The following is a 17975-nucleotide window of genomic DNA, read 5'->3' as shown; positions in this document are numbered from 1 at the left end:
TAGGGCCACCATATATGCTCACCACTAGGGCTGCTGGGAAACGGTAAGGGTGTATGCATCGCCTTTATTGTCTCTTTGAGGGCAGCATGACCTTCCCTATCTCCTGAACGAGAATCAGGGTCGACCCACAGAGCTGAGGTTTGTATAATTGGCTCAGCGTATTTAATATAAGCATACATTCGAATCCCAATATTCTTAAACTTCAAATTTGATTCAAAGGTTTTTCGTGTGATTAACTCTTAATAAGCCATATCCCACAGCACTAGGTGCAACAAAGAGGGTCATTTTCTGGTTCTGGAGTTCCATTTTTCCTAATTGGGGACCGTGGTTATTTGTGCATGAGCTGTTACAAAATGCAGATATGTCGAGCAGTTATAAGCTTTACTTTTATTAGAAAAAGCGAAATATACTGATGAAATTTAACATCCCAAACAAATCGGTCACAACTCGGAAGACAAAAGGGCTCTTTTATCAAAGTAGACTTGAATTTTATTTTAGTAAGATTCAGAGGCAATAGAGAGCACTGAAGGCCAGAGTGAAAAGATAGAGAGATCTGTTGAATGAATGCCAACAGGGTATCTGTGCTAAACTATGTACCTAATTTACTCTCTCCATTTTCTTTTTCAGGATTTTGGGGATCATGAGTTCGTCTTCTGCAGAAACTGAGCTAGAGATCTCCAACAATTATTGCTGTGTGTTGGCTTGCAAGTCAGGCCAATAAATGGAGGAATATGTCAATCATATTTTTTTCGTCATATGTGGGAGAGAAATACATTTGTATTGCAAAATGTAAATAAAAATCCTATATATTTCTTTCACTGATATGTATTTTGTTAATTTCAAGAATGTGTTTGTGAATATTTGTGGGAAGGCATATACTTGTGTAAACCCAAATTATTGTGCTACCGGTGCAGTCTGTGTGGCATCCTGTTTCGTTACTCCTAGATTCATTGCACAGCTTGATTATGCACATGACTTGGTTTTGGCAGCAATCTGGGGGCATATTACCAACAACTAGCGATAATTTTTGTCTCTAACTTGTTTAGAGACAAAAATTATCGCCGCACATCGGCGATTTTTATCGCAGATAAACCTTGCTATTAGCAAGGTTTATCGCAAATGCGATAAAAAACGGCCGCAATGCATGAATATCGCTGAAAAGTCAGCGATATTCATGCATTATCGAGCAAATGCTCTTAGCCATGTTATCCACCTCCCATTGGATAACATGGCTAAGAACTGCTCAGGGCAGGTGTTAGCTTTTGGAGATATTCGCGCTTAGCGCGAATATCTCCAAAAGTTGGTAATAGGAGATAGCGATGTTAGCGACTGTTTCCAGTCGCTAACATCTTGGCACGCCCACTTTGCATGTCATTAGTGATAAATATCACTGACATGCCAAGCGGGGCCCAAGATGGTCGCTATCTCCTATTAGCTGTCACTAACTGGTGTTAGCGACAGCTTGGTAATAGGGAGATACTTTTATCTCCGCTTTCTTGGCTTTTAAAGCCAAAAAAGCGGAGATAAACCCCCTTGATAATATGCCCCCCTGGTGTGGTAACTGTGAAACCGCAGGCATGCTGCAGTAATGACCAGGTGATTTAGAATGGATGAAAGTATGCATAGTTGGTCTTGCCCCCAAGACTATTGCATACAATGCATGTTCGTGAATGAACTTTGATTTGCCAAGTCCGTATTTTTGTTTTCCTAACGAAACCATAGAGAATAAGAAATGTACTGTTATTTTTTTATTGGCTGCCTGGTACAAATGTGTTTAGAATAATAGAAAGAAAACAAGATATAGAACAACTTTTTGTCTGCATCACACCTGTATTGTTTTCGAAATAACTAAAGCAACAAACAACATGATATAGCTCTAAGCAGACATTCTATGTGTTCTCAGGGCTGTCAGCGATATGATGGACTATTGAAAGAGAAATTAAAGGTGGATGAATGGGAGGGATAGAACTGTCTGTAGCTGTGGATTCTTGTTACAATTAAAAGGAGTTTTCTGACAAGCCGATACCTAGAGGTACACAACATTGACTCGTGAACCTTGGTGGAATTAGTCACATTTGGGAGGCCTCTGTGTATAGGTTAGGGTTAGCACTATCCTAGGTGTGCTCTGCAAATGAGAAGGGCTCCTCATCGGCCAGGGTAATGGCTGGGGCTAAGCATGACAGAGTGCCAGTACTGACAAAACAGAATTTGAGGAAAGGCTCAAAACTGTTGAGGTGGTCTGTAAGAAATCGGATTATTACTTGGGGCGGATGACTACCCACCTCAATGACTAATCACAGCCAATTTCAGGTGAACCCTCAAAGTCACAACATTAAACCGAGCTCAACCCACTGGTAGCTATGGCACAAAACAGCCAGGCGTAATTTAGGGCAATATTTAAAGTAATTATGCAGTACGAAAACAGTAATAAAGTGCAAAGAAGTAACATTAAATAAACTGAAATTACAAATCATCCAATAAGGGGAGCCAGAATTAAAATAATGTTTACATAGCAAGCACAAAGTCAGTGGCAGCTGCCGCTGAACATAAGTGGTGGGTCTGTGGGGGGGTTGGAAAGACAGGGGTCAGAAAGAAAAAGAAAAAGAAAAGATGATTTACCGGCCGGCTGCCGCCTCTCATCTGTCCATGTCTGTCGCTCCTGGGCAGCACACAGGCTCCCAGACTTCTCTAAGCCAATCACAATGATGTTGTCATGTTGGTAATAGTATTACCAGCATGATAGCAACATTGTGATTGGTCTGGGTGGCCTATATTGTGGGTCAGGCAGTGCCTAAGACTGTTCTCCACTCGGCTGTGCAACATAGCCAGGTGGAGAAATGTTAAGTCCGCATAATAGTTTGGCCATCCTAAGATGTCCGGCTAAACTATCATGTGCACTTATGGTGACCACCACACCTCCTCTCTGCTGACTGCTGCTGTCCATCAGGATAGCACAGACCCGCCCCACCCTGGCTCAGTACTGAAAGATAAATTGGTAATAACATTGCGTTATTATAATTTTTATTTTTTTATTTTTACACTGCTCAGAGAGATGGTGCTGCACAAAGTGCCAATGATAGTTCATGTTTCTATTAAACAGGGACTGCAGTGAATAGTGGGCCGCATATGCCAACCAGGTTCATCTTAGCCAAAGATGTTACCTTCTGAGACAGTCCTTTAAGGCTCAATTCACCACAGGACTACACTTCTAAAGGCCCTAAAGACCTCTGGGAAGGCACTTAGAGACTCACAATGTGTTAGGCAGAGGCCAACAGTAGGGTACAGTCAAATTCCAGTTGCCAGTGGTCAGGTGAACAGTTCCTTTAAAAAAACACAGAAGCAACATAAACATTTCAAAATGCACAAATGCACAATAGATTAATCAATCCGGACTCTTCGAAGGGTGTTAGATATGATCCTTTAATGGAATCTTGACCATTTATGATGGAATAGCAAACCCAGAGTGCAGCCAACACGTTTCGCCCTGAATAGGACTTCCTCAGGGCAATCGTCACATTGCTCCAATCTTATGTTGGTCTTGGAAGTACCTGGATCAATACTTCCAAACTTTCAAATTGGTGCGTATTTTATTCCATAAAGAAAAGTATTCTTAATGGAGACCTTTCAGTTTGTCCCCCAACTCAGAGAAGAAGTCTGTAGTAACTCAAAGCGCGATGTGTTATTTCTGAAACATCAGTAGAGCAATCCAAATTGTGAATTCTCGTGATTGTCTTTCTCCATAGTCGTTACTTCATTTCTCTCCCATTAGTAACGCCGTGTTACTCAACCCACCATCACTTTAAAACATAGCGGGTCGAGAGGCACGGCGTTACTAATAAGAGACAAATGAAGTAACAACTACGGAGAATGAATAACCCTATGTGCATCACCTATCATAGTGATCACGAAAATTCAGATTTTAGATTGCTCTACTGATATTGGAGAATAAATGTTGGATGTTAGACGCTATATGAATACCTTATCATACATTTTTACAGAGTCTACATATAAATAGCAAGCATCCTGCCCTGTTGACTGAAATGCCTACATAGAGGTGGGTTATTCATATATAAAATGAAGTATTTTACCTGGCAAATGGTGCTACTTTGACAGGCTGAACTGTAGTTTATACACTGCTAAATCCAAACTACTCCGAGGGTGCCTGAAGCCATGTTTGCACAGGCACTGTAGTGGATGGCATAATAGTTGCTGCAGTTTATATGTGACATTTACATCCAGACACTGAGTACACCTTGTACCATAAACTAGGGACTTCTAAGTAAGTTAAAATGGGAATGTGCAAATTTAACCATATTTAAAGTGGGAGCTCAAGCAGTATACCTCTCGCTAGCAGGGGTAAAGTGCACAGACTTCTAAAACCAGCAAACATATATGCAAGAAAAAGCAACAATCCAGAATACCATGCAGAAAAGTTGAATTTCTTATAAAGTCCAACTTCCCAAAGGCAATGGACTTAGCAGTAAGCTGAATATGAAATTGACAATGCATAGGTCATTTCCACATACTTTCCACTTTAAAACAATGAGAACTGTCAAAGGAATTGCTGTTGCTACTTGGCTTTTTATCTAAGGAAGGCATGAGTGAAAAACGTCTTCTTTCTGTATTTTGATTCCCATTTTTTGCTGAATTATAATGCTGGTTTTTAGACCCTGCACACTGGATACTGCTGACCGGTCATCTGTGTATGTGATTTGACTCAATCAACTTATTTTAGTATCCTGGAAAGATAAGAAATGGACTCCAAGTGTCAGTTGGCTGACCTTCTCTGTGGTAACAGGGACAAAAGAAACTGCAAAATACATTTTTCCCTGGAGTGCTCAGCTGTCCAGTACCCACTGGACCTGGAGAGGACCCTGTTAGTGGCCTCTCCTGCAGTCAGACTTGACCACCAAATGTTGACCCCCGATATCCTGGGACCATTAGATTTGTCTAACTTGATTTCTTCTAACACATCTAAAAAGTTGGAACTTTCAGTATTCCTGAGAGCCAAGACCAGTCACCCAGTCCTGCGCCGGGACACTCTTGCAGTATCTGTGCGCTGTATCAATGAAAATAACATAACATAACATAACATAACCCAAGGCAATCCACCCATGGTGTGACTGAGGAAACAGGTTCAGGTTGCACTCAGGTTTAAATTACTGAAACCATTGCTTGGATTGTGAGAAGTTGGCCTGGCATATGCTGTCCACTATTCTAGTTGGCATCTTGCATCAGTCCAAACGACCCTTATTGCTGATAGGTTAAAGACAACGTTTAGTGAAAGCTATCCTAGTGGTAGCTATTGAGAGCAGCCTTCAGGCTAAGTCTTGGAGGAATGCAAAGCAGCTTGTTTTACCAGTCTATAATCTTGTTAATGACCAAATGAAAGGTGAACCACACCAGTTATATATGAAAAATATATGTATTTATTCTAAACACATCTCATTAGTCTCTTTATGAGGCTAGATGCAAAATTAGCACAATATATGTTGAGCCCCAGGTGTGTACCAAACCATATATTAAGAAAGTGGTATAAGAACCACGACTTGACTAGACACAAGGCCTAAGAGCCTGTAGAATCATTGGGACCACAAGGAACCACCCAAGGTAGTGAAGCTTGCAGTGTGAGAACACAGCCGCGAATAACCGTTAGCTTTTATGTGGAAAGTTGCGGTTGGAAATTCAAAGATAAAGGACACTTAGGAGAGGACTTTGAGCAAACACCTTTAGACTTAAGGGGTGCTAGGGCCAACACCCATGGGATCATCGGAGTACTCAAGTTACCTCACCCTGGGAAGCTGGGTGCATATGTGTCAAATGGTGTTGGGAATCGCTGTCGTTTTTAATGGTGATCTGCTGCAAAGTGCTGCTGCCATTGAAGTAGAAAGTGTCCAGTGTGATCCAAGCCTGGATTGAAGATGAGAAGAACCGGAAAGCAGAGGGGACATGGTCTGGGTCACTTGCCAGTGACCAGGGGCACGATAGTCGAATGCCCACCCGATATCTGGTGAGTTCAGGTGAATGAGGTGAAGCTTGACTCTTCAGCCACGGGACCAGGAGGCAACGACGATAACCAGGATCTGGAATTGAGCCGTCCCACAAAAGATGTCGAGTGCTGCAGTGTTGGTTACTGGATTGGACCCAACAAGCCTTGGCAACAGCAACCTATGCAGGAATCAATGAAATGCTTTGGTGTGGACCAGCAAGGTCTGAGAGACTCCCCACATGGTGGGAAGTCAGTGCATGCATGGATCAACCAGGGAAGTGCAAGGAAAATCAGAGTTGCCTTCGTAGGGACCCACCAGTCAACGGACCAGAGATCGTGAAGGAGCATCGAGTGGAAATGCAAGAAGCGGGCTCACAGAACACTTGTGGAGTGTAGGCCCACAATCTTTGGTGCAAAAGGTGCTCGGGAGTGGGCTACATGTAACCCAAAGCACGACTTCAAGAGACATAGTGAAGTCAATGCACTTGCAAATATGCACAATGTCCAGGAGTTCCAGTTCCACGTCACTTGTGAGGGCTGTGGGTCTCAGCTTTGCTGGGGACATGGGTCAGCCTCTGAGAGGTCTGGAAATGCTCTTCCTGGGCTGCAAATACTTCAGAGTCCTGCGGTAGCTTCGGAGATGCAGACCGGCAATTGCTTCTTTGGTGCCTGCTAAGCAGGGGAGTCACTCCTTGACCCCAAGGGAGATTCTTCTGTCCTCTAATCACGTATAGAGTGTCAAAGTTCCAGGATTTCTGTAGCAGAGTTTCGTCCAGGTGTAATCTAAAGTCCTGTTGCCAGGGGTTCCTTACGTATACCTAAGAAAGAGATTGGACATACTCTGGGGACTCACCTATGGGAGGGTCTGGAAAGAGGGGTGGCTATACCCATTTCCTTTGTCCAGTTTCACACCAGAGCACTGGTTTGAACTAGACTATGCACAGGGACAACACATGTGCCTCCAGTGCAGACTTCAAAGCACTCCTGGATTGCACCCACCCAGCCCTAACCCACTAAGACCTGTTTGAGAGGTGGTTACACCTCCAGGCAACCTATTGTCCAGGCCTCCCCTGCCGGAGTTTCGTCCAGCAGCAGGAGGCCAGACTTGTGTCTTTGGCTGCAGCATTCATTGTGTGATGCCAGGGCTCATTTAAACTGGTACCGGGTATACCGGTGTGGACATGTCTCTACTTCTAGAAGGGTGGAATTCTACCCCCTCCGCCAGGATTGGCAGGTGTATGATTCCAAAGTGTTTGACATCAAACACGACATGTTTCCATGCAACCATTCAAAAGTTAGCATTTACTGCGAGGTTATAATGCACTTAAGAGTATATGGTCTGGCTGCATCACAGAACAGCCTCAGAGAATAGGCTCCAAAAGCTGCGGAGGGGCCCAGCTCATGCATAGGCACCCTATCACACAGAACCAAGCACCCTGCCTTCAGGACTTATAAGGTCTGCCAAATGGGTGACTGAAAAATTTATATGTGCAGTGATTTAAGGTAGATATAGGTAACCTATATCTTAGTAAGGGGTGCATGCCCACCTTACCCAGGCTGCAGTAGCAGTCATGTGGTTTGGAAGGCTTACCAGGGGTGGCATGATACATGCTTCAGCCCCTGGTAGGCCTCTGGGGTACATATGCCCTTAGTACCTAGTGTACCATATACTAGGGACTCACAAGGGTACCCCAGTAACCAGATTGGAGTGTACCTATAGTACATGGAATCAATTTAGAGAGGAAGCAGCTAGGCTGGTATCCTGAATAGCAGAGCCCCTGCCAGACTAAAGTAAAACAAGTGTGAAACATCAGCAAAAAGTGGGGGTAACCCTAGTAAGCAGATCCTACTCTCCTACATGGATTTAAATTTTGTTTTACATTATTACTTGTGGTTGACTACCATCTTCTCTAACTGATAATTCAATTTCTTAAACTACAATACATTACTCATGAGGAATTATAATTAGTGTATTCCCTGCATCATTTTGGTATTTTATGGATGGAAATATATTTATGTGTACTATAAATTAGCCCTTTTATGCCATGTTATTTAAGTTGGGCCAGGTTCATGATGCTTTAAATAGTGAGTACATCCCAACCTGTGATGTACAAGTCTAGTGTTTCTTTAGTGAAAAGCTAAGGGCCTTATTACGATGTCGGTCGGAAAGACCGTCCCACTGCCGCTGTCATGGATACATTCAACCCGACTAGTCTGCGTTCTATGACCACCGTATTATAAGGCAAAACTCTGACAGTGTTGGTCAGAGACAATTCTGATGCAACCGCATTGGCCGTAAACGAATACGAACTGACCGCGTCGGTCAGAAAAGCAGTTCCATAGGGATTCCGAGTAGGAACATATTTTGGTTGCCCCATCAAGCATATTATGATACATTCAACATGGTTGCGTACTTGGTTTGTGTCGCACATGGCAACTGGTAAATTAAAAAAAGCAGGCCAAAAAGCACAGCATCAAGCACAAGCACTGCCAAAAAAAGCACATGTCAATTTAAAAATTAGACACGCCCACCAATCTTCCTATATAAAAAAGACCATGATTCTTTCCCAATACTGCTGAAAGAAGTAGGGAGCTCTTTCTTTGTCATTGCTGTCAGCCCTGCACTCACTCACACACTGCATTCACATCACTGCCTGCACATATCACTTTTATGTTTCATATTCCTTTCTTAGACACACCTTCTAATTCACATTCATGTTCACGCTCACACTCACAGTTACCCTCATCCTCACTATGTCAAAGAAGAAGCAGCCACTTTTTACTTATCATGAGTTGATAGTGCTGGTTGATTAACTCCTTAGAGTAGAGCCACATTTATTCAGGACCCTAGTTCAACAGAGCCTCATGAGACAGAAAAATCTGTTGTGGGACAGAATAGTCAGCAAGGTAAATGCAGTAGCCCCAATCCTGCGCACTACAGATGATATCAAAAAGAGGTGGTACAACATCAGAAGGAGGGTAAAACAACTGCCCAGCAAAGAACACCGGGATGCACAACAGCCTGTGGGTGGCCCTCCTGTACCACCTGTGCACTTTACTTCCTGGGAGGAGAAGACGCGTACCATCATTCAGCGAAGAGCTTGTTTGCAATACCAGAAGGATGGGAGTCCGGAATGTACACAAGTTAGCAATGACACTTCTGCAGACCTCTTCGTAATTGCCCCAGTTACCAAAATGAACATTCTTAGATTCAAACAATTATAAAGTCAAATATCATGTGATGTATCTGTAATATAGATAACCCACATACCTGCAATAAAGATGAAAAGTATCAAAATTATTGCCGTGTACAGACTTCACCCACATTACCATCAAGGACTTGTGCTCCAAACAGCATGCACCAGTGTCAGCCATCTTAACTGTACTTTTCCACTCACGGTCAGGAAAGTGAAGTTTCAGTGGGCTGGTTGTGCTGGGTTACATGGGAAGTTGTATATAGAACAGGACCTAATAGGAGATAAAGTATTTGCAACACACCTCCTCCCACCCAGCACAAACACCCCTACTGGAAGTATTGCCTTCCTGACAGAAAGTAGAAATATACTGGAAAGATGGCTGACACTGGTGACTAGTGTTTGGAGCACAAGACTTTAATAGGAGTTGTGGTCAAGTCAGACACTAGTCACCATTGCCAGCCTTCTTGCTAGTAAGCTTTCAGCCATTTTTAGGACACCACTCTTCCTGATGGACTGGTTGGGCTGGGGGAAGGTGTGTATAGGACATGGCCTGATGGGAGATGTAGTCATTGCAAATACTCCTCCTCCCACCCAGCACAAACATCCCCACTGGAAGTATGCTTTCCTGACATAGAGTGAATATGTACTGGCAAGATGGCTGTCACTGATGACTGGTCTTTAGAGAACACGGCCATTATGGGAGTAGTGTTAAAATCAGACACCAGGCAGCAGTGTAAGCCATATTGCTAATTTACTTCCCCTCATTGGAAGGACACCACTCTTCCTGGAGGCATAGTTGGGCTGGATGGGAAGGTGTATTTAAGACAGCACCTGTTGGAAGATGGGACCATTGCAAACACACCTCCTCCCACCCAACACACACAGCCCCACTGAAAGTATGCTTTCTTGACAGTAAGTGGAAATGTACTGGCAAGATGCCTGACACTGATGACTTATGTATGGAGCACAAGTTCTTCATGGGGATTGTGGTCAAGTCAGACACCAAGCACCGGTGTCAACCATCTTGCTAGTACACTTCCCCACATTGTCAGGAAACCACTCTTCCTGGTGATCTGGTTTGGCTGGGTAGGAAGAGAGTATGTAGGACAGGGCCTGATGAGAAATGTAGTTATTGCAAATTCTCCTCCTCCTACCCAGTACAAACAGCCACACTGGAAGTATGCTTTCCTGACAGTGAGTCAGTACTGGCAAGATGACTTTCACGTGTGACTGATATTGGGATCACAAGGCCTTGATGGGAGTTGCGGTCAAATCAGACTAGGCTCCAGGGTCAGTTATCCTGCTAGTACACTTTCCCTCATTGTCAGAACACCACTCTTCCTGGTGGCTTGGTTGGGCTGGGTGGTAAGGTGTGTGGGACAGGGACTGATGGGAGGTGTAGCCATTGCAAACACACCACCTCCCAACCAGCAGAAACAGCACCCCTGAAACTAGGGGTACCTGACAGTGAGGGGAAATGTAGTTTCAAGATGGCTATCACGGTGCATGGTGTTTGGAGAGCAAGATCATGATTGGACATGGGGACAAGTGAAACACCAGTCACCAGTATCAGCCATCTTGCAAGTACATTTCCAGTTACTGATAGGAAACCATCCTGACAGGTGGTCTGGTTTGGCTGGGCAGAAAAATATGTGTCGTAAATGGCCTGATGGGAGATATAGTCATTACAAACACTTCTCCTCCCACACAGCTCAAACAGCCCCACTGAACTCTGATTTCCTGCAGTAAGTGGAAATGTACTGGCAAGATGGCTGATACTTGTAACAGGTGTTTGAAGCACAAGGCCTTGATGAGTCAAGTCAGACACCAAGCACAAGTTGTCCTGCTAGTACACTTCCCCTCGTTGTCAAGACCCCACTCTTCCAGGTGGCCTGCTTGGGGTGAGTGGGAAGCTGCGTGTAGGACAGGGTCTGATGGGAGATCTAGTCACTGCAAACACTACTCCTCCCACCCAGCCCCACTGGATCTCTGCTATCCTGACAGTGATTGGAAATGTACTGGCTAGATGGCTGACACTGGCGAATGATGTTTGGAAAACAAGGACTTGATGAGAGTTGTGTTTAAGTAAGACAACATAAGAAACAATATCCCAACCGGTATCAGTTTTAAGACAGTTTAACCATGTATGCAAACAGCATTACATAAGTATGAAACAAGGAGACTCAAATGATTTGTATAAGGCTTGTAATTCACCAATTCTTAAAAGCAGTTGCACATGGAAATACAGTTAAAGCAGCACTGTACAGAGAGAATCATGTGACAAACCGGAGGCACTTGGTGAATAGTGATATATACAAGTAGTAAAAAGTGACCACGCAAGTGATAAAAGTGAACAGCGTGAACGGCGCAAGGTGACCAATATATGTACAGTGGTGGCTCAATGAGTGATAATTCTAATCGATCACAATCATAATTTTCCATATTGTTGAGCCAAATGCATGAAATACACCAAATAATTGCGCTGTGATGTCGACGGCGTTTCGATCCTCGTTATTTGGGATCATCTTCAGGACGGGGTTGTCGTATTTGTTGTGTGCTAGAATGGCACCGCCGGGTATGCCAGGTGCCGGTGGAGCCGGCCGGGATGGCAGGTGCTCCTGGGGTGGTTGAGTGGTGTAGAGGGACGCGTGGCTCGGAGGGTCCGAGGGCGTCGTCAATTTATCTGACCTAACACAAGCCTTGGATGAAGTGAATGCCTGCCCACCTAAATAAGCCAATACTCTGATATCACACCTGCTATATGCAGATGATTTGATCCTACTTAGCCAAAATAAGGTTGGACTACAACGCCTGTTAAATAGGATATCTACCTACTCCAAAGAAAATAGAATGGTGATAAATGAATCAAACACAACTCAAGATCCAACCAAAGTATAAATGGTTTTTGGATAACTCACAACTAGAGCAAGTGAATACATATAGATATTTAGAGTACTATTTGATGATCGAGGCTCATATCAACCACATAGGATTGATATACAACGGAGATCTAAAACATTGTTAGTGGCATTCAGTTAGGAGGGCAGAGTTATGGACCACTATTGAAAGTATTATCAGCAAAACCTTTACCAACTTTGACATATGGAAGTGAAGTATTGTGTGGAAAAGACTAAGTCATAATCAACAATGCAGTCACAAAAATCTATAAAGCCCTCTTCTTAATTCCACATTATGCATTACCTGCGCAGATACGAATGGAATTTGGGATAACTAGTCAGGTACTTGCGCGAAAAGGTCAATTTATCAAAGTGTGGAAAAGGATAAAAACGGTTACTGTAAATCAATTGTCCAAACTGTTGTGGCAGGAAATAAACTTAAACTGGAAAGCCCAGGCGTAGAAGTATCCATTTACATTATTAGAGGAATATTCAGTAAACTCAGTCTGGGAACTGCCAATTACTTTGAATTCTTTTTAAAAAGTAATCAATAGTACAACAAATCATTTATCACTACTTCTGGATAAAGATAGCTTCTCAAAAAGAAAACATACATGGCCTCTCTTGAATGACTATACCAAAGTCAAAGTGCAATCGTACCTCGAAATTCCATGGTCTGTGAAATTCAAACACATTTTTATAAAAGCTCGCTTTGGAGCATTTCCGGGCGCATGTCATATAATGCCATGGTTGAGTACTTAGGGACCAATGACTTGTAACTTATGCAAACTTGGCAAAGAGAATATTGTGCACCTTCTTTGTGTTTGTCCTGAACTGAAAGTTGAAAGAATATCTATTCTAAAGAGACATTTTAATGTTTGTGGAATAAGGAGTTGCAGACAGACATTGATAAGATGCCTCCATACGGACAAAATAATTTTAAGCTCGGCTCTAGTAAGGTGTCTAACGCAATTGGGAACTAAGTTGGAACATCAAAAACTGAAAGAATGTAATCTATTAGGTACATAACATGTAAATAGTATAAAAAAACTTGAAGCTTAAAAGTTATTTGTAACTGATTTTATAATTGATTTTATAATCAAGAATTATTGCATATATATTGTAAGGTTTTAATATAATCAAACAATAAAACAAATTAAATCTTTTTACTGGTACCATTCTGTCAAAGGGTTTGTCATTGTCTTGTTTAAACCTATAATTTGCAATGATTTTACTGAGAGTGGCAAGTTTGGGCCTATTGCAGATCTCACAGTAGAATGGGTAGCATCAGTATCAAACAAGAATGTAATAGGATGACGATCTATGTCTGCCTCTATGTATGGTTCACACTGGTCTACCTCTAAGACTGCTCCAAGAGTACAGTCTTCCTCTCCCCACAGGCACTATAAAAATAGCGGGTCCAAATAATATCCATTGAAAGCCTACATTAAGGGCATCTGTTGGTATGTTCGATTGCCCTGCAAATTCTTGGAGGCTGAGGCACTTGCACGAACTGGTTCTGATTTCATCCAGCGTTAAATTATCTTGTCCTGGGTACTGTTGTTAACTGATTTACTCTTTCAGCCACTTGCGCAAGTTCCCCTTCCTTGTGCTTGATTCGCAGGGAGCGCATCCAATGTTCGGTCTTGTGACAAAAATGTCAGGCAGTGGTCTTCTTCAGGGTTGCTACATCTATCCTTGTCTTCAGACCTCTTCCTTTTCATGTCCCATCAAAACTAAAACTGATGGTACCTGGTCACCTCCTGGGAAATTCCCTTGACCATGAGCTTCAGTTCCCATTATTGCCAGCACAAGCTCTCCCTTCTGGGCCTCTTCAACGTCTACATGAGACTCCTCGCAGCCATCGCACGCCGACACAACTTCAACATCATCTCCTACGCCGACGACACCCAGCTGATCCTCTCCCTCACCAGAGACCCCGACACCGCCAGAACAAGCCTCCACGATGGGATGAAAGACGTCGCCGAGTGGATGAAGAACAGCCGCTTGACACTGAACTCAGGCAAGACGAAAGTCCTCATCCTTGGACCATCACCCTCCACCTGGAACGACTCCTGGTGGCCCCCTGACCTGGGCACCGCCCCCAAGCCGACAGACCACGCACGCAACCTGGGCTTCATCGTGGACTCCTCCCTCTCCATGACCAGACAAGTCAACGCCGTATCCTCTTCATGCTTTCACACCCTCCGCATGCTCCGCAAGATCTTCTGATGGATCCCGATCGAAACCAGGAAGACGGTCACCCAGGCCCTCGTCACCAGCCGGCTGGACTACGGAAACACCCTCTATGCCGGAACCACAGCCAAGCTACAGAAAAGACTACAACGCATCCAGAACGCCTCCGCCCGACTCATCCTAGACATCCCTCGATGCAGCCACATCTCCGGCCACCTGAGGAACCTGCACTGGCTCCCCGTCAACAAGAGGATCACGTTCAGGCTCCTCACCCACGCACACAAGTCTCTCCATGACCTGGGCCCCAAGTACCTCAACGACCGCCTGACCTTCCACACGCCCACCCGCCAGCTACGATCCGCTAGCCTCGCCCTCGCTGCCGTACCATGCATCCGAAGAGCCACCGCCGGAGGCAGATCTTTCTCCTACCTGGTGGCCAAGACATGGAACTCCCTCCCCATCCACCTTCGGCTGACCCAGGACCACCTCGCCTTCAGGAGACAACTCAAGACCTGGCTGTTCGAGCAGTAGTGGCCCCCTTCCCCCAAGCGCCTTGAGACCCTTCCGTGTGAGTAGCGCGCTATACAAGTGATATGATTGATTGATTGATTGATTGATTGCACATTCGGACTAACATCAATTTCTCCTGTATCCTTTTGAGCTTCGAGTCCACATCATCACTTCAGTACCTGACACACCGTAGGATTTCATCTACAGATTTATTTTGCCAACAAATTAGAGGCTGTTGCATCATGAGGCTGATCAACCAAGCTCAACCGACTCATGAATTTACATGCAAATTGTCCCATGTCTTTAGGGTTGAGTGTATCTAGCCCACAGTACTGCTTGAATGCTTATAACAGCCTCTTACAATAAGTATGTACTGACTATTTAGATTCCTGGGTTGTTCGATCTATTTTAACCCAATCGATGTCCTGTGGGTCTATTTTGGATTGCAACCATATGATCACCAGATTGTACTTCCTCATAAATATTGGCAAAATACCATGATATTTGTAGTCCCTCTATGGTCCAGCAGTAGGCCACCCAACAGCAATATTACAAGCAGACCATGAATCACTAGGAACCTCAATTTCAAACAAGGTATTTAAGTAAATTCACAACACTTTTGAGTTCTTAACAAAGTAATCAACTTGGTTTTACCACTCAGCAGATTTCTCCCTGACCCTGGGGAAATCATTCATGAATGCAGCAATATCATCCAACTCCAGAGAGCATGCATGTATCCTCCATTAGGCACTTTCTGTAACAGATATGCCTCTACTCACTGAGTTCCCCCTCCTGCTGGTGGTATTTCTCCTGTCACCTTTCTTACGCCCTTCTTCTTTGACCATCTCTGCTTCCAATGATCTAGCTTACTCCAAGCCCTTATTCCTTTTACCAGTTCTCGGATGAGCATCTTCAACCCATTCACTTTTTTCTTTTAACTCTTGGTCACTGTAAGTAATCCTATGATTTCCATGTAGTGTCTTTGCTTGTCGAAAGTCTGCTCCATACTTCTTAGCCAACTACGACAACTTCTCATGTGCCTGTCTTGCCCTTCGGGAAATATCCTTAGCTACCAACAGAAATTCGTCTGGCACATAGGTGTCAATTCTGTCTAAAGATAGACACCAATGTATTATTTCCTCGAGTTCAGACTTTAGTCTCATCTCATTCACTAACTTCACCGTCATTACATCCTTAATAGTTCCCTGATTCACTTGCTTTCTGACTTTCCTTTTTGTTAATATGGTTTCTCAAGCACATCTCTAAATATGCAATGTCTAGAACATGCTTATTATCAGAGTTTTTCTGACTTGTGCTTGCTTCTAGAGTTGAGCCAATACATACTCCGAAAGGGTCAGCAGTGGTTGCTAAAGGGGTAATAGATTTTATAGGCACTAACACAGGGCCATTCCCATTCGTACTATATGTTCTTTCTAACCCTGTCTCTTCAATCTCCATGGGTTGCCTCTGATTAAAGCTTCCCACTGAGCCTGGGTCATGAACAGGAACTATTATATATTACTGAAGTGCTGTTCATTAGTAAACTTTTTTCATCAATAATTTCAATCCACATTTTGTGCATACCAGGTATTAAGTGCAATGTCTCCTGTTGCATGCCACAAACATACACACAACATGTAGGAGGTATATCCCTACCTCCTGACTTTGGTCATACTTAGGGCCCAAATCCAATCTCAGATTCAGAATTGCCAAAACCGATCTGCATCCCTGGTTTCCGACCAAATCATTCACAGTTCCGAACCAAGTATGATGCTTGGAAACCCTTAGCACTGACTGAATCAGTTCCAGGAGGCATGCAGAGGAATAGAGCCTTTCGAGCTGATTCATATAGCCCTATGGGCTAGGTTTTCTGAGCGAGCACATACGATGAACGATTCGGACAGTCTTTCCAATTCGTATTGCCCGGAACAAAAAGGTTGCCGGTATTGGTCTTTAGGGGCCTGTAGCTGGCCCTCCTTCACCCAGGACCCTCCAAATTGGGCATGTGGGGGTACACATGAGTCCCCTTTTCCATACCATACACAGTGTCGCAGGCACCAAGGGATGTCGACCACAGGGTGTACGATTATCCCCAGTCACCCCTTTCATCAATGCAAGCCTGTGTTCGCGTTCGGTACACAGGCTCCCATTGAAGTCAAAGGGAGTCTGACCAAATCCTGCAACATCCTAAAGCATCACATAATTTCAGAAAATAAAACTGTTGCTCAATTGATTACAACAAAACAATCCTTTTCAACCACAACTTTCCTATGATCACCAACCAATCCGGCCTATCGCAGCGTGACACATCCAAACATTAGCCTCACTCCCTACAGAAGCTCATCCTCCTTCACAATTTCTCCATACACATTCACTCACATGATCATCTTAAATTCATAATAGTCTGCCTTTCTAAAAGGTCAATAGATTAAATCACTCAAGAACTTTCACACACAGAAACCCTCGACCAGTGTGGATCACCTGAATCAGTATAGTTAACCCCTGTACACAAGGTTCACTAGATGATTCCCATGCATCCCATTGACAAAAAAGTTCCCAGTCTTAGGTGGAAAGTTCCTGATGTCATCTCACAACAACTCCTCAATTCTTTGGCGAGACAATCAAAAGCTTGGTCTCTTCTATACCATTTATTATATTCCGGCATCTTAGGCCACTTCGGGTCCTGCAACTAAAATCTCAATCCTTGGACCACTTCCGGCCTGAAATCATATTCACACGACTCTCACACCAACTCTGCAAGACCCACTGAAGCACACCATTCCTGCAATCTAACATACTACATAGACCCTATTAATACTCACTCCTCCTTCTGCCACTGGTTTTGCAACACTCTCAAAATCTGTTTGTCTCCACCACATTTCATTGCCTTCCATTCTCAATAATTTCGCTCTAATTCTGGGCCTTGGGGATCTAAGTTCCACTTATTCTAGACTACTTCAAGATTCTGCCCTTGCATCAAGTGCAAATCATCCTACCTTGTTACTAACAGAGAGAGCAGGGCCCATGTGTTCTGGAGTCATACTCCGATGGTTCTTTATCGCAGCATGGAAGTGTAAAGGGGAGAACTTTGTTAGTAAAAGCATCAATTAGCCAATACTTGTCCCTGATACATAATAACTCACGGTTAGTTAGTTTATTACAAAACAAAACATTCATGGACACAAT

The 17975-nt window shown here is 43.7% G+C and overlaps 1 protein-coding gene across 1 annotated transcript in view; it reads left to right on the top strand.

Moving 5' to 3' along the window:
- The window catches only part of LOC144767610 (putative methyltransferase DDB_G0268948), a 191615-nt gene extending 190797 nt beyond the window's left edge, over nucleotides 1–818 (top strand). The window contains exon 6 of the mRNA XM_078651013.1: nucleotides 628–818. Within this exon, the coding sequence (XP_078507139.1) occupies nucleotides 628–721 (94 nt within the window). The 3' untranslated portion in view covers nucleotides 722–818. The remainder of the gene's footprint in view (nucleotides 1–627) is intronic.
- Nucleotides 819–17975: the final 17157 nt, after the last annotated feature.

Source organism: Lissotriton helveticus, chromosome 7 (assembly GCF_964261635.1).
Source record: "Lissotriton helveticus chromosome 7, aLisHel1.1, whole genome shotgun sequence".
NCBI lineage: Eukaryota > Metazoa > Chordata > Amphibia > Caudata > Salamandridae > Lissotriton > Lissotriton helveticus.
Note: the sequence above shows the minus strand (reverse complement) of the source record. Positions and strands in the feature narration are given on the sequence as shown.